The 27,235-nt window shown below is 45.3% G+C and overlaps 1 protein-coding gene across 3 annotated transcripts in view; it reads right to left on the bottom strand.

Moving 5' to 3' along the window:
• Positions 1 to 12,586: 12,586 nt before the first annotated feature.
• The window catches only part of CDK12 (cyclin dependent kinase 12), a 31,552-nt gene continuing 16,903 nt past the window's right edge, over positions 12,587 to 27,235 (bottom strand). The window contains exons 6-14 of one of the 3 annotated variants that reach the window (XM_081836967.1): positions 26,700 to 26,889; positions 25,749 to 25,805; positions 23,328 to 23,429; positions 22,503 to 22,580; positions 21,358 to 21,474; positions 19,849 to 19,980; positions 18,584 to 18,798; positions 17,096 to 17,545; positions 12,587 to 15,467 (exon numbers count right to left, since the gene is read on the bottom strand). In XM_081836967.1, coding sequence (XP_081693093.1) covers positions 14,749 to 15,467; positions 17,096 to 17,545; positions 18,584 to 18,798; positions 19,849 to 19,980; positions 21,358 to 21,474; positions 22,503 to 22,580; positions 23,328 to 23,429; positions 25,749 to 25,805; positions 26,700 to 26,889 — 2,060 coding nt within the window. In that variant the 3' untranslated portion in view covers positions 12,587 to 14,748. Of the gene's footprint in view, positions 15,468 to 17,095; positions 17,549 to 18,583; positions 18,799 to 19,848; positions 19,981 to 21,357; positions 21,475 to 22,502; positions 22,581 to 23,327; positions 23,430 to 25,748; positions 25,806 to 26,699; positions 26,890 to 27,235 lie in introns of all 3 variants that reach the window. The other 2 variants (XM_081836966.1, XM_081836968.1) reach the window with 2 other exon arrangements.

Here is a 27,235-nt window from a genome sequence, read left to right as displayed (position 1 = left end):
CAAGACAATCAATCAATGAACAAAACAGACCTCACAACTTTCATTTTTTAAAAAAAAAAATCCCCAGAAGCATGCCAAGCATGCCTCGCCCTCAGTTGCCTGACAGTCTCATTGCTTTCTAACTTAACTCTCCCCAGCCTCCTTTCCACCCCTTATACCTGGTCCCCCTGATCACATAAGTATTGGCCCATGCCTTTCTCTTCCTTATAATACTTCCTCAAGCCCTCATCTTTTCAGTGAAGTATTTTTCTTAATCTTTATGCCCAACTTTATGCTCAAGTGCGTGCAACTGCATTTCCTCACATCCATCCGTGGCTACCTATCATCTCTTCCCCTCCCATCTTGTTTATTTGTTTTAATATTGTACATCTCTGTTCTCTTTCTTTCATTGTGGAACTCAAGGTGACAAGTTCCACTCAACATGGAGTTTTCCACTCAACATGGAGTTTTGAGGAGGTCTCCTATTCAGACACTGACCACAGCAAGTCCTGCTTAGCTGCACCACACCCTCAGACTATGCTCAGGGTCTTCCCCCACTGCTTACATTACATTGTAAGCTCATTGGAGGCAGGGACTTGCCTGGATCAGTGTACATAGGAAACTCTGTAAAATGCCATGTACGGATGGTGCTCTATAAATAATCAGCTAATCTGCATATGAAACATATTGCTCTTCATACTTTTCAGAATGGAATGCAGGTTGCTTAATGGCTGACTTTATGTTTCCTTAATATAAAACTCAGGAAACAGGCAGGAGATTTTTCATGCCCCCTGCTACGTGGCAATAATTAGTTCAAGAACCAGCTTTGGATTTTATTGCAAGGATGGCTTCACCAGCAAGAAATGAGCACCTTTTGCTGCACTGCGAACTCCGAGAACTCCTCTGTCTCAGCATAGCTGACTTCTTTGGCTTCAAAGGTCTCCCTTCAGCAAGTGATAAAAGGGAATGAAACCAAAACAGAGCTCAGATGGGGTTAACAGGCCATGATAACCCAAAAGAAGGAAGCCAGAACAGGTTTATTGGCATGTGCTGCCCTCTTGCGTCTTTTAAAGAAAGCTTGCCGCTTTCATCAAGAGCAAAACCAGCCATCTGGCCAGCTTTGAAGGCCCGTATTTAACTGCACAACAGTTATTTATGCGGCACTTCTCTCTTATGAACTCATAATGCTCCTCGTGATATTTTGATGGTTCTTACAAACAACCTTGTAAGGTAGGCTGGACAGCACATTTAAAAAACAACAACATTTTAAAGCATTTGCAGCTCACTTCTCCATTACTAATGTTGAAAACAACTGTTGCTATTTTTAAAGAGATTGCTGAAAAAAATTGAAATAAAACATACAAAACAATTTTAACAACAAAGATGAAAGAAAATTAGTGGAGGGGGCAAGCAATAAGCAGAATCAAATACAGTGGTGCCTCGCAAGACGAAATTAATTCGTTCCACGAGTTTTTTCATCTTGCGATTTTTTCGTCTTGCGAAGCATGGACTTTGGAAAAGCTTCAAAAATCACCAAAGTCTTCAAAAACCTCAAAAAAGGCTACCACACCGCGTGCTATGAGTTGCTCCTCGAAGTGAATGCACGGTTTTAAGAAAAAGGAAACAAACTTGCAAGACAAAGGAAACAAACTTGTAAGACGTTTTCGTCTTGCGAAGCAAGCCCATAGGGAAATCCGTCTTGCGAAGCAACTCAAAAAATGAAAAACTCTTTCGTTTTGCGAATTTTTCGTCTTACGAGGCATTCGTCTTGCGAGGTACCACTGTAATTAAATAGGTATCTCTGGAGATGGTAATCCAGAGACTCGGCTCCCCTGATAGAAAAGTCTCTTTCTCTGACCATCCGCTAACCTCAGAAGGTGGAGGCACCTTGATCAGGCCTACCAATGAGCATCTAAAACATGTTGGGGAATCTGTGTTTCTTCAGTGCTCATTCAGCTCCAGCCAACATTGACCGATGGTCTAGGATGGCAGGAGCCTAGCAGTGGAGCAGGGAGGCAGGTGTGGGGAGGGGAGAACTCCTAGTTTGGAGGGTCCTTGCCCTGCGCCAACCACCCTCCGGAGTTGCCCATGAGCAGGAAATATTTGCTCTTTTAAAGACTTCCATACAAATGACTCTTCAGCTTTCACTTCTAAATACATGGGGTGGTCATACTCAAAGAATGGCAACCTAAAGAGAGTTGGCACCGTGCCTGTTGGCAGTAACTAGCATACACACAGAGCCAGGCCTGCAGATATCCTTGTGGTAAAACAATAACAAAAACATGTATGTAATCTGGCGCTGAAAGTTTCCAGAGGCTTGGAAGATTTGGAACATTTTTATACTGTGTGGTGGGTCTTTATTATATTCATATACCAACACAACTAACCTCCAGGACTCTTTGGTTCTTATCAATGTGGGAAAAGTGACTTCTTAATGTTTCTACTAATGGGCATCTCCTCACACCTTCCAATTTTGTTGACAAATTAAGGGAATGCACATGAGGTTCGTCTGGTGCCTTCCTTATACACCTTCTGGTGCAAGGTGAAAACAAAGCCTTGAGCTGAGTGACATCCGATGCCTGTTTAAATGTGTTGTGGGACAGGGTACTATTGGTTAATTTCTGTTCTTATTTTTATTATGTATTTTGTGTTTTTTATTTTGTATGTTGTGAACCATCCTGAGATCTGAGGGGATAGGGTGGCATAAGAATTTAATAAAGAATAACAATAATAATTTCTGATATTTTTACCTTTGTTGTTTTTATATGGATGGAATAAAATCATAGAGTTGTAGAACTGAAAGCAACTACGAGGGTCATCTTGTGCTTTAAAAATAAATTTAAAAGAACTTTCCAGAACTCAGTTCTGGCACCTCTCAGGTGGGTGACATTGCTATTATAAGAGAAGAAGGGAGGCGTTCATGGTGAGTTCTGGCACCTTTTTTTCTATAAAAATAACACTTAACACCCCCCTCCCTCCAAATCCCATAAGTTCTTAGAGAACCCATGATGGCTAAAACCAGGTTTTAATTTGCTTTCAATCTGTAGTATAGACATAGCCTTCCATTAGCAGGTACTTGAAAACTGCAGTGTGTGTGTTCTGCTCTCATACATTCGCAAAGGATTGCTATGGATGAGGCAGCCGTGGGGTGAATTGGGGTAGAAAACCTAAACCTTCCACTCCTCTACTTTGGTTATAGAGTGCCATCTGGTGGTTGTCTATCCTTCAATAATGCCCATTAATGACTACTGCCCCATCTGCAACATACATTTAAATCGTGCAGCTTAAAACAACTCATGGGTTGCCCCAAAGGATCCTGGGAACTGTTGTCTGTTAAAGGTACTGCTGAGAGTTGTTAGGAGACCCCTATCCCCCTCACAGAGCTTCAGTTCCCAGAGTTCCCTGTGACAAGGGATAGACTGTTAAACCACTCTTAGAATTGTAGCTCTGTGAGGGGGATAGGGGTCTCCTCTCAGCAGCACCCTTAACAGACAGCAGTAACCCATAGTAGTGTCACTTTTGGGGTACAGTCTCAATCTACCTAGTAAGTTGGTGATGTCAAAAGCTCAGATGATAAGAGAGTGTAGCCTGGCAGGCTCCCCTCGAATTGTGCCACACACCCCTGGGGTGCATCTACTATGAAATTAATGAAGCTTTGGTTTCAAGGCCCCTAATCCCAGAGGGGCCCCAGAAGCAACGTCAGTCCACATTGCTTTAAAAATTTGGGCCTAGTAGATCCCATTTGAGTATCATGAGTCAAATTGATTAATTCTTTGCTGTCTATATGTCAACAATTCCAAAACCTCGACAGCCAGTAGCCCAGCTGTTGTAAAGGTGTGGTGATCTGTCATGGAACAGCCCCCGCTGAAGAAGATAACAGTGGCTACGCAGACACTGTTGCAAAGCGGCCCCCACAACAGTTTCAGGGGCCCTGAAACGTAGGTCCACCACTGCTGCCGCCAGCACCTGCCAATTATTCCCATTTGGTTGAGCCAACACAAACCAACAACACAGTTCCTGGCTCTCTTAGGGCGGTCCTTGTCCAATGCATTGGACTACCCCTTGCTATGGATGTATTCAACTTCAGCAGAAATGTCCTGCTCCTCTCCCAGGACTGGAAGTCTGGGAGGGGAAGATACATTTGAAAATTCACCAGCCTGGGTCAACTCTGCCTCTTGGCTTCCTTCCTTCCTTCCGCTCCTGCTTCTGCTTCTGGTCTTCTCTCTGCCACAGACTCTCCCTTCTCACTAAACCCTGTAAGTTTTTCAGCTTCCACCCCCCCCAATCTTCTCCCTCTAACTACTCATCATTGTCCCACCACCAGTCCCCTGGCTCTGAGCCTTCCTTCCTTGGGGGTTCCCCCACTGGTGCCACCCAGTGACATTCCTCTGCGTCCAACCAGTCCATGACAGTGCCCTACAATGCTGGTCATGGCTTTTGCTTACCTGGACGGAGACTAGAGAGGGGTGCGGGAGCCTGTGAAGAAACTGGCCTGTTTGCCATGATGTCTAAAGCTTTGCCTAGACATCAGTAAGGCTTCTGAATACCAGTTGCTGGAAACCACAGTGGGGGAGAAGAGAGAGGGCTCTTGTGCTCAGGGTCCTGCTTGTGGTCTTCCTACAAGGATCTGGCTGGCCACTGTGAGAGCAAGATTCTGGACTAGATGGGCTTGATCCAGCAGGCCCGCCTTACATTTTTACGTACGAAGGTCAAATTTACCTTCATCATGTCACCCAGTTGTGCCTCCGGTCACACGTACCACTGGTATGTGGGGCCTGCAACACTGGAAAAGGGTGCCTCCCCTGCTTTGAAATATCTAGGGTGGGCATCTCTCATACTAAATTCCACCCTCTTCCTCTCTTTCACTTGCATTCTGCGACTTGGCTCACTTGCCTGAGTGGTGTCGAACTATTTGATCGGTGAGCAGTTTATAATCTGGACTGTGTTAGCTGAGCTGGGATGGGATGAGCCTCTATTTGGATGACAACTTGACCAGATGGCCTTTCAGTGGCAGCAAGAAATCAAAAAAGTGGGCAAGGCCTACCAAAGCAGGGACTCCATTTTCCAGAGCCGCTGCACTGTATCAAAGCACGAGGCCTTTTTGAAGTGTCTGTAAGGCAGCGTGTCACATTCGTTACTTACAAAGTTTGGTTCTTTTCTCACTGAAGATCAGGGAGGAGCCTCCTCAATGAGCTGAGATCAGGCATACAAGGGCATGGTCATCTACACTGTTCCAGGGCATGGCCATCTGCAGTGAGAGAAAGCAAGGGTAGTTATATATAAGCTAGATGTAACTAAGGAGCTTAGGACTTAAAAGCATGAGCTATGAACCAGAAGTCCCCAGTTGGGACTTTTCAGCTCAAATTTCGCCAAAAACTCATTCGCCCTGCCTTCATTGCATCTCCACAACAACCCTGTGAGGTAAGTTACTCCAAGAGGTAGCGACTGGCCCAAGGTCACCTAGGGAGCTTCATGGCTGTGTGGGGATTTGAATCCTAGTCTCCCAATGCTCCTAGTTCAATACTCTAACCACTACACCACACTGGTTTGCTGCCATGGGTGCCAAGGCCCACACCTGAGTTACCAGGTGACATTTTCTGCTATCGGCCTACATGTCCTAATCTATCAAGACACCTGGTAACCCTGTACAGTGGTACCTCGGGTTAAGTACTTAATTCGTTCTGGAGGTCTGTTCTTAACCTGAAACTGTTCTTAACCTGAAGCACCACTTTAGCTAATGGGGCCTCCTGCTGCCGCCACACCGCCGGAGCATGATTTCTGTTCTCATCCTGAAGCAAAGTTCTTAACCTGAAGCACTATTTCTGGGTTAGTGGAGTCTGTAACCTGAAGCGTATGTAACCTGAAGCGTATGTAACCCGAGGTACCACTGTACAGGTGTAACAACTCTGACTTACTTTAGTTGCAGCGGGATTAGAGGGATTACTGAGAGCACTTAGCTCTTAGTAAGAGCCAGAGTGGTGTAGTGGTTAAGAGCGGTGGACTCGTAATCTGGGGAACCGGGTTCGCTTCCCCGCTCCTCCACATGCAGCTGCTGGGTGACCTTGGGCAAGTCACACTTCTCTGAAGTCTCTCAGCCTCACTCACCTCACAGAGTGTTTGTTGTGGGGGAGGAAGGGAAAGGAGAATGTTAGCCGCTTTGAGACTCCTTAGGGTAGTGATAAAGCGGGATATCAAATCCAAACTCTTCTTCTTCTTCTTCTGAGCGCTTAAGAGCTATATACGTATTATGGGCTTTATGGAGCCATGATGGGCAAAATAGAATTTTTAAAAAGATAAAATAAGGAATATAAATTAACATCACTTTCATTGCATTAGTTGTAGCTGCTTTAAAGCATTTGTAAGCTTTCAAAACTTGCAACAAGTCATCCTAAGCATTGTCAACAAATAACCGGGTATATTGGAGGATATTGTCAAGAGGCTGAAAAAATTCTGAACAAAATCCCTGCAAAGTCTGTGCCTAGAGAAATTTAGGATTATTAAATTACGGTACTACATCTCTATCCTGCCTTTTCCCCTGGGTGATCAAAGTTGCCTAAATGCCCCCCAACCCCTTTATTTTAAATCCTCACAATACAGTGAAATAGGTTACACTATATGACAGGAACTGGCCCTAGATCACTGAGTGAGTTTCATGACTGAGGGTGGAGGGATCTGAACCAGTCTCCTCAGTCCAACACACACCACCACACTGGTTCCCATGCCAGGAGTTGGTTCATTCTCACACGTACATTCATCACTTGAGGACTGCAAAATTGTTGGATGGTTCTCCCATGCAAAGGAGCCGTCGGAGGTCTAAACAGCACAGGTGGAACTTTCCGATTGGCCAATGCAGGCAGTTCTCACAGTCATCAAGCAATGCACATGCATTTGTGATCTAGCCCAGTGATTAGAACAGATAGGGCAAACTCGCTTAATACACTGTTAACTGTGGAGGCAAAATCATTTTGTGTGTGTGTGTGTGTGTGTGTTGGTGGTGGTGGTGGAGGCTGATTATTAATATTATCAAAGGGTTGTGCAAGTTGAATTGTGCCGCAAGGATGGCAATGGCAAGGGGAACAAATGAGAATAACTGCAAAAGACTAGAACACACACCATGTGTCACTGGAGAGCAGAATTAAGAAGTACAGAAGAATGAACAAACCAGCCCCTCTGCATTTCTCCAAAATGAAACTCATGGTGTTTGCTACCTGCAAGCCCCAGTAAAAGAGCCTCATCAGGGGCGAACAGAGGCCTCTTGATTACTTGGACTGGCAGGGCGAAGCATTTGAAAACTCTATTGAAATTAGACATTATAAGTTCATCTTAGACTGGGTAGTTCACAAGTTTCTGTGGCTTTGCACAAGATTTTGTATTTTTCTCAGAAGATTGATAAAGAATGTATAATTATTTTGGTAATTATTGTGTGTATATTAGTCGCCAACATGTTGCATGAGTTGTACTACTGCAAGGATGGCATTGGCAAGGGGAACAAATGAGAATAAGTGCAAAAGACTAGAACACACACCATGTGTCATTGGAGAGCAGAATTAAGAAGTACGGAAGAATGAACCAACCAGCCCCTCTGCATTTCTCTAGAATGAAAGTCATGGTGTTAAGATCTGTGCCACATTTTCCACATGTGGCTTCTGCCTGCAGGACAGCTTGCAAAACTGAGTTCCCTTTTCGCTGGTGGTATATCTTTCATCTTTTCCATGGATTTCTATAAACTCAGCATACCATCCAGCTAAACGAAACCAGGAACAAGTTATTGTGAAGGAGTGGTTTACTTTTTGGATCTGAAAAGTGGATGAACCAGTATTCTAGGAGGGGTGGGAGATGATGCTTTCAACCAGAGACAGGGAACCTTTTCCCCTCCAGATGTTCCTGGAGTCCCACTTCCTATCTATCATCCATTGGCGATCCTGGCCAAGACTGATGGGAGGTTGGAATCCAACAACATCTGGAGGTTCAGTTTCTTCATACCTGCTCTAAGCAGTGTTTAGGGAAGCTTTTAATGTTTGATGCATTACTGTATTTTAATATTCTGCTGGAAGCTGCCCAGAGTGGCTGGGGAAGCCCAGCCAGATGGGCAGGGTATACATATATTATTATTATTTTCAAAACACCATAATTATGGAAACTGGTACTGTATTCTTTTCATCCATACGTGGTTAGTTACCTTGGCATTGGAGCTGAATCTGAAAGTTGGGTTTTTAAATACACTTGGATGGAAGCAAGTGGATTTCCCCGTTGCCATTGGTTGGTGCTCTAATAATGTGCAAGGCTTGAATTATGTCACCAGATGTCACTACAAGCACAGAGTACAAGAAAGATGTCCATTTGGCCCTCAAAGCAGCTGCTTACTTCAGTCAGTATCTATATTATGGAGGGGCAAATCATTCCGGTTCTGTGGGAGGAGAATGAACATGTTTTACCCATACAAGAAATCATGCAGGAGAGAGGCCAGAGAAGAAACATTGCATGATAGTGATCTCGGGGGGGGGGGAGGGCTGGGGACATGCTCCAAGTGGTGGAAGAAACAATATGTAATACAAATTTTGTTATGAATAATCAGAGAGACTTGTTCAGAATGCGTACAGTCCTTGTTGAGAAATCTGATTTCTGGCTGAGCCTCACTACAGCGAGACTCTTGCAACCCAGATAAGCTCATTTGATTAGATCCATGGAAGAAACAAGAAGATACATTCAGGATGAACACGCCATTACTCCAACACCCCCAACTCCAGGAGGAGGGCACAGATTCTGCACCAACATTTCAGTGAGCAAAGGACATTATGTCAATTGCACACATTTACAGCGTTATTTAGTTTCTTAAAAGCGGCCAGCAGTCGAGAATATATGCACACTGCTTTTTGCATTAAAATCAAGGAAAATTAATTCTGCATACAGAAATAATGCAAAATCATGAGTAACAGCCCCAGCATAAGGCTGCACCCAAAGAACAGTAGCTTGGGAAGATGGCTGGGAGAAACTATGGGCAGGGCTTTCTTTTCATGGAAGCAGCCAAAGACATATGGTCATGGGCACAGAATTCAGCTTCCTGAGATTCTAGACTTTCATTTAAGAAAAAGAAGCATGGTTCTAGACCTTGTGAATGCATATGGGAAGATCATATATATGCAATTGGTCTGATGCTGTTATATCTTGCCTTTAAAAATTAATTTCATTTAAATTTTAAGTGGTAGATCAGCCCTCCTAATTTGGCTTGCTTTGCCATTTGGGCCAAGCCATGCCCATCTGACATCAGGCACAGGACACATAAAGCCAAGGCTGCAAGGGAATGTTCTGTTGCAGTCATGACTTGAATTTGGCACTGTTTGAGTTTGGTGCCTTACCCGAACAGGCTGCTTTCAGCAGCAATCAGATACACTCAGGAGTTCCTGATCACTCCCAGGTGTATCAGACTTCCAAAAGCAGGCCTTTTTTGAACTGAGACATGCAGAAGACTCCTCTGTTAATGCTTGGAGTCTGGCAACATTGGCTAACATATACACATTTAAGATAGGGCAAACAATAAACACAGGAATTTGGGGGCGGTGAGCAGCTCTATGTATATAAGAGATAAAATTTAGGTATTAATTATGAGCCTAATTTGTAAATCTATTTCCCTGTGCTTTTTCCCTGTGCCATCTTTTTGTTAATGTTTAGAATTATTGTTTTTGAAGTATGCCATGCACAGTGCTTGGCAAAAATCTCAGAACCCACTGAAGTGGCTGAATGAGATCTGCAATGAGCCGAATGCCCTGTAGATCGCCTTGCGGTCCTCAAAGCTAGCAAAACCAGAGTTACATATTAGTAAATACTGCATAATAAATTTATGCCGAAGTTAAAATGTAGGCAGGTTTTTCTGGTGGGGGACACATAAATTTCCTTTTTTTAAAAAAAATGCACTGTGTACACACGGCCTTGGCCAAGGGTTCACAAGGATCTTGGACAACAAAGAAAGCAGGCTTGTACATTCCTAGTAGAGCAGATACGAGACACTTCCTGGTTACACCTGGATTATTTCTACTGGAATGTAAACTCGGTGCATCTTGTATCTTCTCCCCTGCTTCAATTTGCAGGCTACTCTGAGCTTCCTAGCTGGAATTTGGTAGTCTGCTGAATATATTTCTAGCAATGCAGAAGAGATGTGAATATGTGATGGGTGACAGCTGTGTACAACTCAAGGAGAAAACAGCAGCTTATTGTGGGGAAGTAGATACAAGACAAGGGCTTTCAAACTCTGCGTCTTCAGGGACTTACTTTCAGTTACACATATGTTCTCCTGCATGTTCCAGGGAAATGAGGGTTATGTTTTAGGGCACACACTTAGTTCATACACATGCATGTGTGTGTAATAGTGTAATTTGTTTAACTATAAAGGACAATCAAGCTGAGCCACAAATTTAGCTCTCAACTTCCTGGCCAAGTTCATGTGAGGCACCGAGCTAATCTTTTGGGTCTTGTCCTTGCCTTCCATGAACTGAGAATTCAACCCAATATTCTTCTAAATCTGTATGTTGCACAGAAAAAAAGTCAGAAGCAGAGGGCCAGCTGTATTTCAGGGAAGCTTGGTTGCCAGCAGTGAACTTCTCAGTGTGGCACCCCCATGAGCTTTCCAAGGAATTTGCTGGAATTCCATTTAAAAACTGCTGCCATCTCTGTACAGTACATTGAGGTTTTCTGCCGACAGACCCTGCATGACTTCATACGTATCTCCCCAACTATAAGGGCTAGAAATGTATTTTTAAAAGGGGGAGGGTGTTCTTGAAAGCTAGGATCTGTGTGAGTCATCTTTCACTCCCCCCCACCCCCAGTTTGTGCAAATTTTTTGAAAACGAGCTCTAGTAATGTTCCATTAGGGTTTCCACTGCCCAGCTGCTGGCATTTCACAAGTAAAACTGTTCTGTTAATTAACCAGTAGTGGAAGCTGAAAAAAACAGGTTTGATTAGGCTGTACCTGCTGATAGACAAGGTCTGCCCATGCTCTGTCAGGTCGTACACATATTAGCTATTTCCTGTTTGTGCATGTGTCAAGAGAATGCTTTCAACTGCCGCATCCAAGCCATACCAAATTCTACCTGTGCTGTTTGTTACATGCGTTAGGTCTTTCACAAGTCATAACCTGGGGCAACAGGTTAGGAGTGAAGTTGCTCCATGTGACTGTAAGAAATAGTGCATGCATAAACATGATTTTCTGAAGCAAGGATTTGTGCTACTCAAAGTATTTGCCATTTTGTTCAGCAACTAAAATTGGCTCAATACAGCATGGGTACACTCTTCCACATCTGATGATCAGACGTCTCCCCACATATATATTTTTTTTAGATTCTCCAAAGGAGGGTCCCCAAGTTTATCCAAGCAGGACTTTTTAGGATCCTGATCCTCATGTGTAGGACATATTTACTCCCCCTTTCAATGCTCACCACCATCATTCTTGCCTCCTAAAATGCTAAACTTGGGCGCGACGACTCCTTAAGTTGTACCTTTTACACACAAAGAGGATGCGTGGCAATGGAGACTAGGACGCCACCATCCAGCATAGGGCAGATGTCATGCAAAATAAGCTGTGGCCCAAGGGTAAACAATTCAGGTGCAAAGTTGTTCCATGTGACATTCTAACTGAGCAGCAGCAACTCAAAAAATGTCACCATAGGCCTTTTAAAAAATAATAACAACCCCATAATGTATGAAAACTGGTAATGCAGCTGCTGGGGCCAAAATGAGGGGAAAGTTTATTATCAACTACCTCCTTTGCACCCCCTTCATTCCCTTGAAACTCAAGGTGATACCTTAAGGTAAAGGGACACCTAACCATTAGGTCCAGTCGTGACCGACTCTGGGGTTGTGCACTCATCTCACTCTATAGGCCAAGGGAGCCGGCATTTGTCTGCAGACAGCTTCCGGGTCATGTGGCCAGCATGACTAAGCCACTTCTGGCGAACCAGAGCAGCACACAGAAATGCCATTTACCTTCCCACCGGAGCGGTCCCTATTTATCTACTTGCACTTTGACGTGCTTTCAAACTGCTAGGTTGGCAGGAGCAGGGACCGAGCAACGGGAGCTCACCCCATCGCGGGGATTTGAACCGCCGACCTTCTGATCGGCAAGCCCTAGGCTCTGTGGTTTAACCCACAGCGCCACCCTTGTCCCTTACTTTGGGTTAAATACTCAAAACTGATTGGATTCTGTAAACTCCATACTTTCCTCAACTGGGTAAACGTTACTCATTATGGCTGCTGAGACTCCACACTAGAAGGGAGGGGGGAGAAAATCTTCATCCCAGAGTATACCTTCCTAAGTAGTTTTTCTTCGGAGGATCTGAGGCAGTAAAGGAAGCGTGTTAAGTCAGAATCTGCAAGACCCTGCATGAAAGGGGTGGTCAAATTCCTTCAGGTGAGCAGGTTTATGACAAGAGCAAAAAAATAAAATTAATGGCCACACGGCTGAATGGCAGCAATTGTGTTTTCCCCTGCAGAGAGGGAGGGAGGTGGAGAGGACAGAGAAGAGGAGAGACATGTCTGAGAACTCCATGACAGCCTAAAAATGCCAAGGCCCAAAACATCAGGAAACTGAAGAAGGGAAAAGAAAAAAAGAGAAATGTTTAAATAAATGCCTGGGAGAAGTCTCTCCTTTTTATTTACCATATTCTGCATGTACAGTACTCTCTCTCTCTTTTTTCTTTGCATGTTAGGCATGAACTCATAACTGAATTAAAAAAACACACACATACAAAATTTACACTTGGAATTTTGCAAACTTACTACACTTTGCAGAATTGAAAGAAGCAGGTTGTGGGTTTTTTGTATGTTTGTCAATACAAGGTGGCACATATTATACTGAACAGTGCCTACCCCAACCTCCACAGAACTCTTTCTAAAGGCCGTTTCAACACCCTTGTATCACATCAGGCTCTCCTATCCATGTGTTTTAAGGCATTTTTCCCTGCCCTCAGCAGCAGTGTGCTACACAGAGGCAGCTTTTCTTTTGTATTATACAAAAGCAAGAAGATTCCGTTCTTCTTTTGTAAAGACCAGAAGCTGGAGCTAAAACTCCCTCTGCCCCCTGCAATTTCTGACATGCTTCTCCCCTTTGAACACTGTCAAGTTTAAAAGGAGAATGATTTCCCCCCCCCCCCCGAGAAATTAGTCACCCTTCCAAGTTTCCACTTTTTTGGAAGAAAAAAAAAAAAACCCCGCAAAAAAACAAAAGCAGGCTTGCTGTCCTTCACAGTAAAAATCTACGTCTTAGAAAATATTTGGGGGGAAACAAATTAACCAGAGCAGGTGGAACTGCTAAAGCTGTTAAAAGTATATAAATATAAACGGATCCTCACTGCAGTATCAGTGAGGAAAGCTGCGGATAGGCTGCTTTTTAACATTGACAACAACGAAATCGCACAAGAGACAGTAAACACTTGTTAACCATTTGGAAGATTGAAAAGGCCGATCTTGCTTGTTCGGCTCCCGTCTGCCCCGACCGCTCTCGGCTTCAATCTTAAGCTCACTCCACCCCGAAGAACTTAAGGATTACAAAGCTTTTGGTTTTTATTTTATTTTCAGCCATTTACTTTGGCCTTAAGAAACTTCAACAAAAAGACACTCACCATTCTTAAGAGAGAAAATTTTTAAAAAGGAAGAAGAAAACATCCAAAAGTCAACGGACTCGTGGACACTACAGAAATTCAGTTCAGCTAAAGGTCTGGAAGGTGAGTATGAGACAGCACGAGGCCTTTCACAGTAAAACAAGGGACAGCTAGCCAGGAGAAGAATGGTAGCATCCTGTCTTTTCATCATGGGAAGAAGATGTGGCTAAGAAGGGGGTGGGGAGAGAAATATCCCGGATCTTACAGAACATAAACCGAATCCTCCCAATTCAGTATTAAAGGCATGTAGGCACCATCTGACAAATCTTGAAATTCAAGGAGGCAAAGGAAAACAAAACAACGCATTGCCTTTGCAATACTGAGGCTGGATCTTACACATACAGCGGAACGATGCGGCAGAATGAGTTTTACCACTGGGGGGGGGGGGAACTGTCCTTTTCTGAATGCACCTCTCCCGCACCCTTTTTAATATAAATATATATTAAACCCATCATTTTGCCTGCTGGAAAACAGCAAGGCTAGCACAATGGAGAGAGGGACTGGGCTACAATCTCACTCCCAGGTGTGCTAGGCTTTCTGTGTGCAGGGAGGCAAGCTGTAGTGTGTGTTCCCGCGCATGGATTCAAAAAAGGTAGGTTCTCCGGCCTGCAATCTGGAGCAGTACGGCTCTTTCTGCCACCTCATTCTGCTGCAGAGGAAGCAATTCAGTTTTTCCAGACTCTCAGCGGGGCTCACTCTCACAAATAAATGGCTCAAGGCTAGCAAACACATTCGGTTCATGTTTCCAATTTATTATTATGACTTCTTTAAGGATTCTTTCCTTCTCCTGCCATCTTGGAGTGGGGAAACCCAAATCAGTAGGTCTTTGGGTATGGGAAGATGTTAAAAAAAAAAAAAAGGAAGGGGGGGAGGGAGGGAAAGGCCAAGGTCTTCATTCTAAAGCCCCACGGTGGAGTGGGGGAGAGAACAGCAGCAGCAGTCTGGTGAGCAGAAAGGGAGCAGGAGGGGAAAGTATCAACAATAAACCATCTCTGTGGTGGGCTGGAGGTGGGCAATGGTTTGCCCTGACAAACCGGCTGCTGGAAAGGTCAAGGGGGAAAAGGACGGTCAAACACCACTGGAAAAAAAAAGGTACCAATTCCCCCCTCTCCAGTCATTTTTAGTAAGGTAACCCTCTTCCTCGACCTCCTCTTGGAGGCAATCTACTCTGCCCGCGAAAGGCTTTTCCGTAAGCAGCGGATTGGACCGGGTTCCCCCACGTGTGACTTGTTCCTGTGTCACTAGAACTAGCGTTTGCCACTCCCACCTCACTGTAGTTGTGAATTTTGGCCTCTGGGTGCACCAGTGTGTTGTTGCTCCCCTCGGTGGCTTTGATGAAGGACTGGCCAACGGCAGAATGCATCCCTAAGGGGATCCGGGCAAAACGGAGATCCTGGTCCCCCGGGAACTGAACCGATCCTGCGCCCTGGTAGCTGCTTGACTCCCCGAGGTGACTTGCGGAGCCCAGAAATGTCCTACTTTTCCCCAAGCTCTGAGGCGACGTCTCCGCTGTTAAAGTCTGGCTGGAGTTCCGCTCGTCGATGTCGAAGCTGCTTCCCTCGGTCCCGTCGGTGCTGTAAGTCCTGGATGAGCTTTGCGACCGGGTATAATCCGAGGAAGGCCTCACAGCTTGGGGTTCGTGCTCTGGGTGGCTCGGCAGCCCTGCCTCTTGCTGGGATAAAAGGTGGAGGAGGGCGGCCGTCACGGCCGGGTTAAAGTCCTGAGCTGCGTTGGAGATGCTCTCCTCGGCCAGGTTGGGCGGCGGCGGCGGTGGCGGCAGCGGCGGAGGTCCTGGAGGCTCCGGGGGTCTCTTCTCTGGTGGGAGAATGTGAGGACAGGCTGTGGAATGGTTACTTCTTTTAAACACAGTCTTAAAAGTCACACGCGAACAAACATCAAAACATTTCAGACACGGATTCATGGGGAGGGGGCCACAGCACATGATCTGCATACAAAAGACCCCAGGTGACCGCCCACCAGAAAGCTCTGAGATAGCAAGGCTTGACAGGCCTCTTCCCGAGATCCTTGAGAGCTGCAACTAAGTCGGGGAAATGGTAGGAGGTACAGAATTCTAAGTAGGGCTAGGTGTGTGTACTCTTGATGTTTTTAAAGGAACAGAAACAAAAACAAAACTTAATTAACCAAGGAAACCCACACTGTGTGACATGAATAGAAAATGGAAAAATGGAAAAAAGGTTATTCTATTTGCTTCATATTACAGTCATACCTCGGGTTACAGACGGTTCAGGTTGCGTTATTTTGGGTTATGGACCCGCTGAAACCCGGAAGTACCGGAACGGGTTACTTCTGGGTTTCGGGGATCACGCATGCACAGAAGCGCTGAATTGCAACCTGCGCGTGTGCAGATGCGGCACTGCAGGTTGCGAATGCTGCGGGTTGCAAACGTGTATCCCGCACAGATCACGTTCACAACCCGAGCGTCCACTGTACTATGTTCATTTTACTATGGCTAGTCATGGGGAGTTGCAAAGTCCTAGGCAGAGCCCCAAAGCCCCACCTGCAGGAAATAAGGCTGAGCCCCTCCTTTAGCATCTGAGAATTCAGCAAATATTGCCAACATGCATTTGAGAGTATCTCTGCAAACAAAAGGAGTAGAAATGTGCTCCTTTAAAAAGCAAACGAAAGGAAGAAAACTTGTGCCTTCACCCAGGTGGGGTAGGATTTCCTCTTAACCCATTTCCCCAACAAAGAAGTTCAGCTCCTGTTTTCCTTCTAGCTTAGCCACAGACTCAAAAAGAATTTTTAGGAGTTTCCATCCTATTCTCATGGTGCATTATGACATTTAAAGATGAAAGTTATGGTACGTTAAACATGCACGCAGTGTAGCAAGCAAATAGGTATGAGAAACACTTGATCAAAACATTCAGGGTGGGGGAAAACCTACATGGCAGAAAGCCTCCCATGACTATCATTTCAGAATGCGGGGCGGGGGGAAGGAGAGAACTGCTTATTTAAAATGCTTTCTTTACACATGGAAAGACAGCACAGGCAGAACAAGTGCTCTAGCCCTGCCTTCTCATTGCCATGTCAGCTTCTTACGTGTATGGAAGTTTAGGCTTGGAGAATATTTACGAAGTCAGTCCCCAAATTTCTAATGTGGTAGAATCCACATGAGATTGTCTGTCTGAATGTCGGAACCAGCCCTGTGTGATAGGTCTTACAGTGGCTGCCACTACTTAAATTCAGGTGGCAATTCTGATGTGCATATGGCTTCCTACTCTTAAAGTAGATTGTATTATTGTTTGGCCTTAACACAGGAGGGAGCAGCCTGACCAAGAATTTCCGATGGGGATTTTGCTGCCAGATTCCACACACACTCAAGAGAAGACTACCAGGCATGGTTAAAGAATATTCAAAGTGCTTTTTATTTACCGCTTGGAAAGCCCCCACATCCTTCCCCTCCTTATGTCCCAGGAGCAAGAGGGGGGGATGCTGCGATTATTTACCTGTAGTTTCCTCCTGAGGCAAAGTGGGGGTTTTCTGCGGCCCCTGCAGCTCACTGCTCTTCTCCCCATTGTTCTCCTCCGCGTTTCCTGCCGGCTCCTGGGTCTTGATGAGCTGGCTCAGCAAAACCGCCAGCATGCTCTGCATGTCTCCCTGAGTGTTCGCCACTTCCGGGGTGGCTTGCTCTTCTGACGGCTGGGCTGGAGGGGGCGGCTCCTCAACTGTTGCTTCCTCTTCGGACGCTTTCTGAGAGTCCTGCGGCTGCGTGGTGGCTTCATTGAGTGCATTGATGGACTGGTTGAGGGCTTCCAGCTGTTGCTGCATCTCTGGGTTTGAGTGGATGTTGAGCAGCTGAGCCATCTGCGGGACGCTAAGGTCCGTCTGGCTCTGCAACAAGTTCAGCAAGACAGCCAGCTCGCTCTGATTCAGCTGCTGCGTGATGTCACCAAGGCCTGCTGTAAACGCCAAGGAAAGCCGCCAGAGGACAAAAACAAAACAAAACAGAGTGTTCGGAATGGAATAGCAGAAGGCAGTCCATAAGCAACCACCCATCCACATGCACAATCAGATACCTGTCTCCCTCCGCCTTCTACAAGAGACTGACAACAACAACGAAAATCAGAGCTATTAAGGGCATGGAGAGTCCAAGGATGGAGACAGGGTAGGGAGCCATTCTCAGGATGAGTACCCCCTCATTTGACAGAGCAGAAAGTGCTCTGTGCCCTGCTGGTGGCTTTGACTATGCGGGGTGGGATAGCAGGTGTGGGCAGGAAGCCATAGGAGGTTTCAGTCTTGCTCCTGTATAGACACAGACCTAGTGCTACTCTGGAATCTTTTCTATTCAACCCAGCTGCTAACAACAACAACAACAACAACACCCTGCCACTTGACTGGGTTGCCCCAGTTTCACTTTCCTACTAGTCCATGCTATCTCCAGCTATCACCTGTTGGGTTTGTCATCTCAGATCTCTCAGACCAATTGACTCATTCTGTCCAAGAATCTGATAGGGTCACTCTGGTGAATGGCTTAAGTCAGGAGAGAGACACGTGGAGAGTGATCCTACTGATTCCCCTGGACCTCTCGGGACACATCAATATCATCAACCATGATCGCCTTCTGGAAACACTCTCCAAGTTGGAAGTCCTGATTAATTAGTTGACAGTCCTTCTGCTAATGCATCTGTCTGCATCTTTGCTTGCTGCCCCAGCTTCCTGCTACGTGGGTCCTGCACCAAACTTATGGTTTTCCCAAGTGCAAGACATAACAGCTGTATTCCCCTTGTCACTTTTTGGGGGGGGCGCGGGAAGGGGCTGGAGATCTGGCTTCAGAATATCACCTTTTACATTAGAGCTCAACCCAGTTGCCTCTGTCTAAAGGAGCAAAACCAACCAGCGGCCAGCTGGATGGCAAAAAGGAACCAAGGGTAGTAAGAAGACAGCCCAGTCTAGCTAACTAAAGCTATAGCTGTTACCCCAGGCTATACACTGACCGAATGAGTCTACAGCGCAAGGTTGTGTTTTGATCGGAGCAGGCTGTGGCTGTACTGGACTGCTGTGATTCTTGATAGCATCTGTGCTTATTACAGAGGCTGTCTCCTTTCGGGAAACCTTGGCCGAGGGGGGTTCCTCTACCACGATCCCACTCTGCCGTTGCCGCCGTCGCTTCTTACTCCACAATTCGTGGCAGTCTTGCCAGTGAGGAAGGCTGCAGAAAGACAGCAAATAGACCTTTGTTGAGAAGGGAGCAATGAAGTTGGGGCAGAAGCCTGGAAGACAAATTTTGACACTGGGTGACTGCCCCTGCCTGTCTGATGCCACACCGGTCCCAAATGCTCAGCACAAAGATTCCCTCTTCTTTCCCAATCTTTTAGCACATTATGGAGAACTGGGTATGGGTGGGTGTGCTTTTACTATCTCAGGTATTAGACCAACCCTGCCCATCCTGAGTTATTTGGCATGAATGGAGACATTAAGAGAAAGGGCAGGTCAGTCTCCTACTACCCAACAGGCCTTACAAAAGGAGCTAGATTTGCACAACTTTTGCCCAAAATCTCAGTATGACACAACCCTTCCTGGAGTCCTCTGTGTGTGGCAAAGGGCTCAGGGGACGAAAAGGATTGGGTCAGGTCAGTAACACAGGTAAGCTAAGCCAAATTTAGGGGACTCTTACAGATAACCTTTTCATGAAAACTTAGAGATGTACTTTGAGCTGTGCTGCAGAGTCAATTTTGGGGCTGCAGATATGATTGGGTGTGTGGAGGCTGAAGTCTTCCTGTTGCCTCTGAATATGAATGAGGCAGGCAAAGACAGGGAGCAAAAAAAATCCTTTCCTAGATCCTCTTGTCTTACAAGGTGGGGTTGGGGTGTCAGGTAAAGCAGGTGATATCCTTTCTCACTGCACACAGAAGGAGCATACACTGAGGCTGAAACATGTAACAGAAGCCATTTAATTCCCCCGAGGTTAAACGGGCTCACAAACCAGGGCTGAGGTTACCTTCCCACTGCAAGGTGTCACCACAATATGCAGCTTCTGCTGCGATGGTGAAGTGGGCACCTGTTGGTGAACGCTCCCTCCCTGCCAGTAGCATTCTGTGGTCTGAACTGTGCAGATCGCTCTGTGTGGATCTGTGGGTTAGCTAGCCCCGCCTTGCTATGAATCCAAGCACTCCACTCTCAATGCACCTTTAAAAGGCTAGGACATATTTCAGTCCCCACCCTGCAGGCTCACTTTCCCAAGGAACAGTGAGGTGCTTACTCTGGAGGGTCCATCTTGCTGACATCAACATCCTTCAGGAAGTCACTTTGCAAGGCTTGCTCTGCTGTGCATCGTTTACTGGGGTCCAGCGTGAGCATATGGTCCAATAGGTCAAGAGCAGCAGAAGGGATGCTGGGAGAAGAGAGAGAAAATGAAGAAAACAACAACAACAGCCCACAAACGGTCCCCATTATGACAATAACAAGCGCTGCTCCTGTGCACACATATTATCTCTTAATTCCCTGTCCCCAATGCCCTGGGTGATATTCATCACTGGTCCTACTCAGAATAAATCCACTGACATTAGGAGACATGATTAATTTAAGTTCATTCATTTCAACCAGTTTTCTCGGAGTAGGACTTAGGAGAATCCATACCCCTGCCCTTTAAAAGCAGGCCAATATTATTACTCCTAGGACTGAGCTAGCGGCTTGCGCAACACAACCCAAGTGCATTTCAGTGGTACCATAGTACTCAAATGGCTTGGCTCCCAAACAAATCGGCTCCCAAACGCCACAAACCCAGAAATAAGTGTTCTGGTTTGCGAACTTTTTTGGGAGCCGAACGTCCAACGCTGTTTCTGCTTGAGTGCAAGAAGCTTCTGCAGCCAATCGGAAGCTGCGCCTTGGTTTTCAAACAGTTTCGGGAGTCGAATGGACTCCCAGAACAGATTTAAGCTCAAGAACCGAGGTGTATTCTTCTAGCTAAACCGAAATTTGATGATGAATCCATTCTGAGCTGGGAGACAATGACCTGCACACAGTTTCTAGATAGAAAGTCACTTTGAACCTACAGTGGTACCTTGGGTTACAAATGCTTCAGGTTACAAACACTTTGGGTTACAAACTCCGCTAACCCAGTAGCAGTACCTCGGGTTGAGAACTTTGCCCCAGGATGAGAACGGAAATCCTGCACAGCGGCAGCAGGAGGTTCCATTAGTGAAAGCGCACCTCAGGTTAAGAACGGTTTCGGGTTAAGAACGGACCTCTGGAATGAATTAAGTTCATAACCCGAGGTACCGTACTGATTAGGATATTTGCACCTCACCTACTCTTCCCAAAGCTTAGACGGGAGCACTAGCCTGGCAGCTTCCTGCAATGTAGCTTAGGGTGAGAAACTCTAGTTTTGGCCAAGGTTACTACAGCGAGCTTCATGGCACAGCAAGGATATGAACATGGATTTCTCACATTCAGAATGGTCTCTCTCATTGGGGTACCGCACTGGCTATACTCTATATTTCAGCACCAGCTCATTTTGGGCTGATCTCTTGCAGCAAATATCACAAGCATCTCATTCCATTTCTATCGTGGATTGTTCTCCAGCAGCAAATCATTTTTCTGGTGCCTCTCCATGTCTCTCAATCCCCACCCTTATTGCTAACACACACACATACACAAAATGTTGGGGTGTGGGTCTTCTGAGGGGGAGTTATACACAAATTCAGTAGTTTCTGGAGATATCACAGACATAAGCTTTCATAGGCACACAACACCGTTACCCAGGACGTACAAGGAAAACTCCTCCCGTAGTCGCCTTCGGTATTGCTTCTTAGGTTTCATGGTGTTGAAATAAGGTAGCTTGATGACGTCTGGCCACACAGCCGGACAGGGGCTCCCGCAAAGGCGGCTGCAGGAGATTTGGAAAAGGGAGAGTGTGAACACAACTATGCATTGCTTTTCTATTTTGCCACGTTGCCCAGGATTTCTTCGTGGTTTACACAAGTTAAAAGGACCATAAAATGTGAAGTGAAACATCTGCCAAAATGAAACCATTCAAACAGAGGCCATTTAGTTCTCCAGCCTGGAAGACCCCCATGATTACTGCTGTCCTTTTAGGAAGGCTCTTCCTCATAGTAAAAAGCTAAAGGGACCCCTGACCATTAGGTCCAGTCGTGGCCGACTCTGGGGTTGCAGCGCTCATCTCGCTTTATTGGCCGAGGGAGCTGGCGTACAGCTTCCGGGTCATGTGGCCAGCATGACTAAGCCGCTTCTGGCAAACCAGAGCAGCGCACAGAAAGCCGTTTACCTTTCCGCCAGAGCAGTACCTATTTATCTACTTGCATTTTGACATGCTTTCGAATTGCTAGGTTGGCAGGAGCAGGGTCCGAGCAACGGGAGCTCACCCTGTTGTGGGGATTCGAACCGCCAACCTTCTGATCAGCAAGCCCTAGGCTTAGTGGTTTAGACCACAGCGCCACCCGCGTCCCTCATAGTAGAGTTTAGAAATAATTCTATCTTAAGACAGAGTGCCTTGGAAGGTAAGAGCAAGTTTAGGTACGGACCAGAGTTTTTTTAAAAAGGTAAAACATTAGGCTGAGGGCATTATATGCTCTGAGCTGCCCTAAATTTCTATGATGGAGGCTGCTGGCATTCTTGCCTCCCTTTAATCTGGTGCCAATTAGGTGAGGCACTCAAATGAAGTCAAGGGATAATTTCTCTCTCTCACTCTGATCCTGATTGCAAAGATTGCTTCTGTTTGTGTCTACATGGTTCTGACACTCAGTCTGTACAAAAAAACTACCTGTGGGGGGCCCTGTTACCTGCACATAAGGTGACTGCTAGCATTTCGGAACAAAATGACTGCTGGCATCGCCAAGAAAGCACACACAGCTCTCTTTGCACACGCTCCTGTTGATGACACACAGAATGACTTACCTGATTAATTCAAGCTGGGACAACTCAAGATTGGCTTGAAAAATAGGCTTCTTTGTAAATAGTTCCCCAAGGATGCAGCTGGGAGGGGAAAAGGAACAAAGAAAGGTTGAAATGAACAGCAGAAACTGAAGGAAGCATTTGAATAGGGAGTTGGGTGACTCTCCTTGGTTGCTTAGGTTTGGTAGAAACCCAGAACAGAGAGGGAGGTGCCCAGTCAAATTTGAACATTAAAAAAGTCTAATTCCATTAACCTCTATGATCAACATTTTCCACTTACATTGGGAAGATGTGTGACACATTCACCTTTACCATGCAAAAAGACTGCTATAAAACAAATCCAGAAAGCCTGATCAGTGTTGTGATAGCCTCTGTGCCAATTAGGTGCCCCAAATTTTCTACTTTGGATTGAGATGGAAGCTGGAACTCATAGAACACAGAATCTTCTATTCCTCAGCGCTCCAAGGCTCATGGAACACTGAGCAGACTCTTACTGCAATAAAGGGGCCAGGCTACCAAATTTTAAAAAGAAACACTGGGGTGCATCACATAATAAAAACAACAATCCATGGGCACTCTCTCACACACTGTCAAGGTTCACCATTATGATGCAAATGAGAGAACCTGGCCTATAGCTTGATTTTCTAAACTACATCAAATGCAGGCACCGCCAGAGTTTTCACAGTATGCCTAAATGTTTAGAAAGTGTTTTTAGTGCGCGCGCGCACACACACACACACACACACTCGTACAAGCCACAAAGCACAACACAGGGAAGCATTCAGCAAGAACTATAAACTCTTATCAGAAACTAGAAAGATGACTTACCCGCAACTCCAGACATCAATGGCCGGAGTGTAACGTTCCTCGCCTAGCAGCAACTCAGGTGGTCGATACCATAACGTAATGACTTTATTGGTGTATGGACGGCTAAGTGAGGGGGGGAAAAGAGATGTTTCAGGTTGAGAGATTTCTGTAAGGAATCGGAACATACATACAGAAGCGAGAATGGTGCAGCCAAACTGTGTTTGGGACCAAAGCTGAAGCTTCAATCCCAGCTGGCTTGGATTCAAATGGCTGAAACAAAATGAACTGTGTAGGAATCATTTTTCATAGTCACAACCCATATTTTGTTTGTGTGTGTGTGCGTGTGTGTGTGTGTGTGTGTGTGTTTTAAAGGGCTTTATATAGGCCAAGGAAGATTTCTCTCACAGCCACACCTGCTCTCAATCCAGACAATGGGAAAAGGGGCTTTTAACGTTTCATCCAGATATGTGTCGCAGGTGCTTTTACAAGTCACGCTTGTAAAATGTCATCAGATCGCTAATGCTGCTTGAAAAAAATGCTTTATCGGTTAATAGGGCATGCAACCTGATGCATAAAAGCTTGAGTGATGTTTACACAATGAAATATGCAACACAAAGAATGCCGCAACAGGAGGCCAGTGGCCTCCCATCTAAGGGGTTAATCAGATGCCCATCTGCTTGATTCTAGTCCATTTGTTGGACTGGAAATGGACTTACACAATCTTTAAAAAGGTGCCTGTTATTGGATAATACTATTTTTAGTCCCAGAGTAGGACAGCCTCCAGGCTTTGCTTCCTTGCGGTGGTGGCAGGTAATGACTATTCCCAAACGGGCAGCCTGGAGGCTCGGCTCCTCTAGGAGATACAGTCTGATTGTGGCAATTTTAAAAGGGAGCATTTCAATGTGCATAATGCTGGAACAACATTACTCAGACACTGAATGGAAGTATTTCAAAATACTGTAAAAGCAACCAGCATTAGAAACATCCATTTCATCTGTTATCACTTCCAAATTATTCCCCCCCCCAATCTCCTGATCCAGAACGAAATACAATTTGCCTCAAGCTATTTTGAAATAACACAGATCTTCACCCTGTGGAAAATACTACCTACCCCCCCCCCCACAAAAGCTATTGGTAGGATGAATTATCCCCAGAATACCTGTGGTGTATGGAAAGAGCTTAATATACAGAAAGTCAAGCTTATGTAAGACCTATATCAAGGATTCAAATTATTGTTTTTATTGCTGACTGTTTATACAGCACTTTCAATTGTGCCAAGCTACTTGTGATCCTTACTTCATTCACCCTCAAGCGCCATTTGGCAGCACAGAATTTGAAGCAAAATGAATTAGGGTGTGGCTCACAAAGGCATCTTTACTCTGCCAGGGAATGAGCTCAGGAGCATCTGAAGCAAAAATACAAGTGCCTCTGATCATTTGTGGAAACATTCTTCCTTCACCACCACTAGCCTCCACACATTGAGGGATCAGGGAAGAAAGGGTTGCGTTCAACTAGCTTTTGCTCAGCGAACCCACTGAAATGGGATGCGGGTGGCGCTGTGGTCTAAACCACCGAGTCTCTTGGGCTTGCCGATCGAAAGGTCGGCGGTTTGAATCCCCACGATGGGGTGAGCTCCCATTGCTTTGTCCCAGCTCCTGCCAACCTAGCAGTTCGAAAGCATGCCAGTGCAAGTAAATAAATAGGTACCGCTCCGGTGGGAAGGTAAATGGTGTTTCTGTGCACTGCTCTGGTTTTGCCAGAAGCGGCTTAGTCACGCTGGCCACATGACCCGGAAAAACTGTCTGCGGACAAACGTCGTCTCCCTTGGCCAGTAAAGTGAGATGAGCGCCGCAAACCCCAGAGTCGTTTGCGACTGGACTTAACTGTCAGGGGTCCTTTACCTTTAACCTACTCCCAGTCACCAATTTCAACGGGTCTACTCTGAGTAAAGGTTAGCTGATCACAACACAGAGCTTCCAAGGTCAGAGAAAGATAGGTTTGAGCCACCTCTTTGGTTTAAAATAAAAGCACCAGTCTTCACTTGACCAAAGGCTCAGAATCATTTGCTTGAGGGCTTCCAAGGAGTTCAAGACCGAAGTGGGATTTGAACCCAAGACATTACTCAGATGTTCACCCAAGCAGGACTATCTCTTGAATAAGTCTCACTGAGACAGGTGGGAGACACGCAAGATTAACATTTATGCAGGAGACCGTCCTGGCACTCAGCTATACAGCTGCAACTGAAACATTTTAAGTGTGTTGTAAAGTGAAATGTACAAATGTGACACTAGATGGCAGTGGTGAGCTATGGCAAATTCAATATATTTTTCAAAACATTTTTTTAAAAAAGCATTTTCACAGCGTTTTTTTTAATATGTGTGTGTAGATTCCATCCTGGTGTAGCTAAATCCTCACTTATCCTTTTCTCAGCAGACACCTTACCTTTCTTCTGAACTGTAGAGCCGGGCAAGCCCAAAGTCAGCCAGCTTGATCTGCCCACTGCAACAAGAAGGCGGAAGTAGACTTTTATTAACAACGGCTTATACAAAAGCATGAATAGGAAACAGAAAATGAACAGGGATTACTAAAATTAACAGAAGCTTCAGTCATTTGCACTTAAAAAGCTCACATATTTACGAGACGTCTGCAATGCTCTTTTAAAAAAAAAGTTTAACAAAGGGCAGAACTGAAGAATACGGCTAATTTGAACTATCTGGTAGATTCCCATTTCTTCTTTCTGTGGAATAGTTCTAGCCTTAAGAGATATGTGCTAAAGCCCAGTTCCTAATGACTTAAAATTCTATTTATTTGTTTTTATAAAGTAATGTATGAGGCACCACAAATGCAATGCCCAATTTAAAACAGCACAATAAAAAAAAGATTTAAGAACAAATTATTTTTTTGGGGGGGTGGGAATTAAACAGAGTGGAAATAATCAAATTTAAATTAGTCAAAATGCTACATAGAACTAAACTAAGTTTTAAAGGCCTCCTCAGGGAGGGCATTTCAAAGTTGGGGTGCCACCACAGAAAAGGCTCTGTTTCACTTGATGGTGGGATATACAACAGGGCCTCCAAAGCTTATTTTAAGTGAAGCCTATCTTTGAAGTAGAGATTAATCCCCTGAAGCAGATTCGTATCAGAGGAGTCTTTCAGATATCCTGTCTGCAAAATGTTTAGGACTTTATAGGTAACAACTAGCACTTTCAATTGTTCTTTGAAAGTGCATTAGGTGGAGGGCTGCTGTAGTATCATCCACCCCGTATATTCCAGAAAGCAATCTGGCTGTTGCGTTTTATACGAGCTGCAGCTTCCAAAAACCTTTCCACATTGGCCTTAAAAAGCACAGGGTTTGGGAGCCACATCTCCTTTGTCGAATTGGTCTGACAGTTACCTGTTGTTTAATAAGATGTTGGAGCATTTTATGTCTCGATGCAGAAAGTTTTTTTTGTGACAGTAGTCGAGCCCCTCCATCAACTGCTTCATGAAAGACTTGATGTGGTCCTCTGAGAAGTGCACCAGTCCAGATTCTAGCAATCCCATGAGGTCGTGGTCCATATATTCAAATACAAGATAAAAGGCACCTGGGAAAAGGTGAGGAGGAGGAGAAAATGCCTGTTAATACTGAAAGTGTCAAAGTACACAATTTGGCGCTTGTCTGTGAAATTTCCAAGATGGATTATGGTGTGAGCAGGAACAGGCAAGAGCAGCTTTTGCTCTGACTCTGTATTTATAGCTGAAACCCTCCTTTTTCGACCTTCCTTAACATTTATGAAGATTGTCATGATTTTTTGGGGGGGGGGGATTAAAATTGGCATGTGCCAGCCCATCACTCACCTTGGAATCATATAGGCCACTGGACTGAACTGATCTCTAAGGAGAGAAACATTTCCTTCCCTGCTCACCACGGTTATGACACCCAAGTAAAAA

The sequence above is a fragment of the Podarcis erhardii genome (genome assembly GCF_964252035.2).
Source record: "Podarcis erhardii genome assembly, chromosome: 13".
NCBI lineage: Eukaryota > Metazoa > Chordata > Lepidosauria > Squamata > Lacertidae > Podarcis > Podarcis erhardii.
Note: the sequence above shows the minus strand (reverse complement) of the source record. Positions and strands in the feature narration are given on the sequence as shown.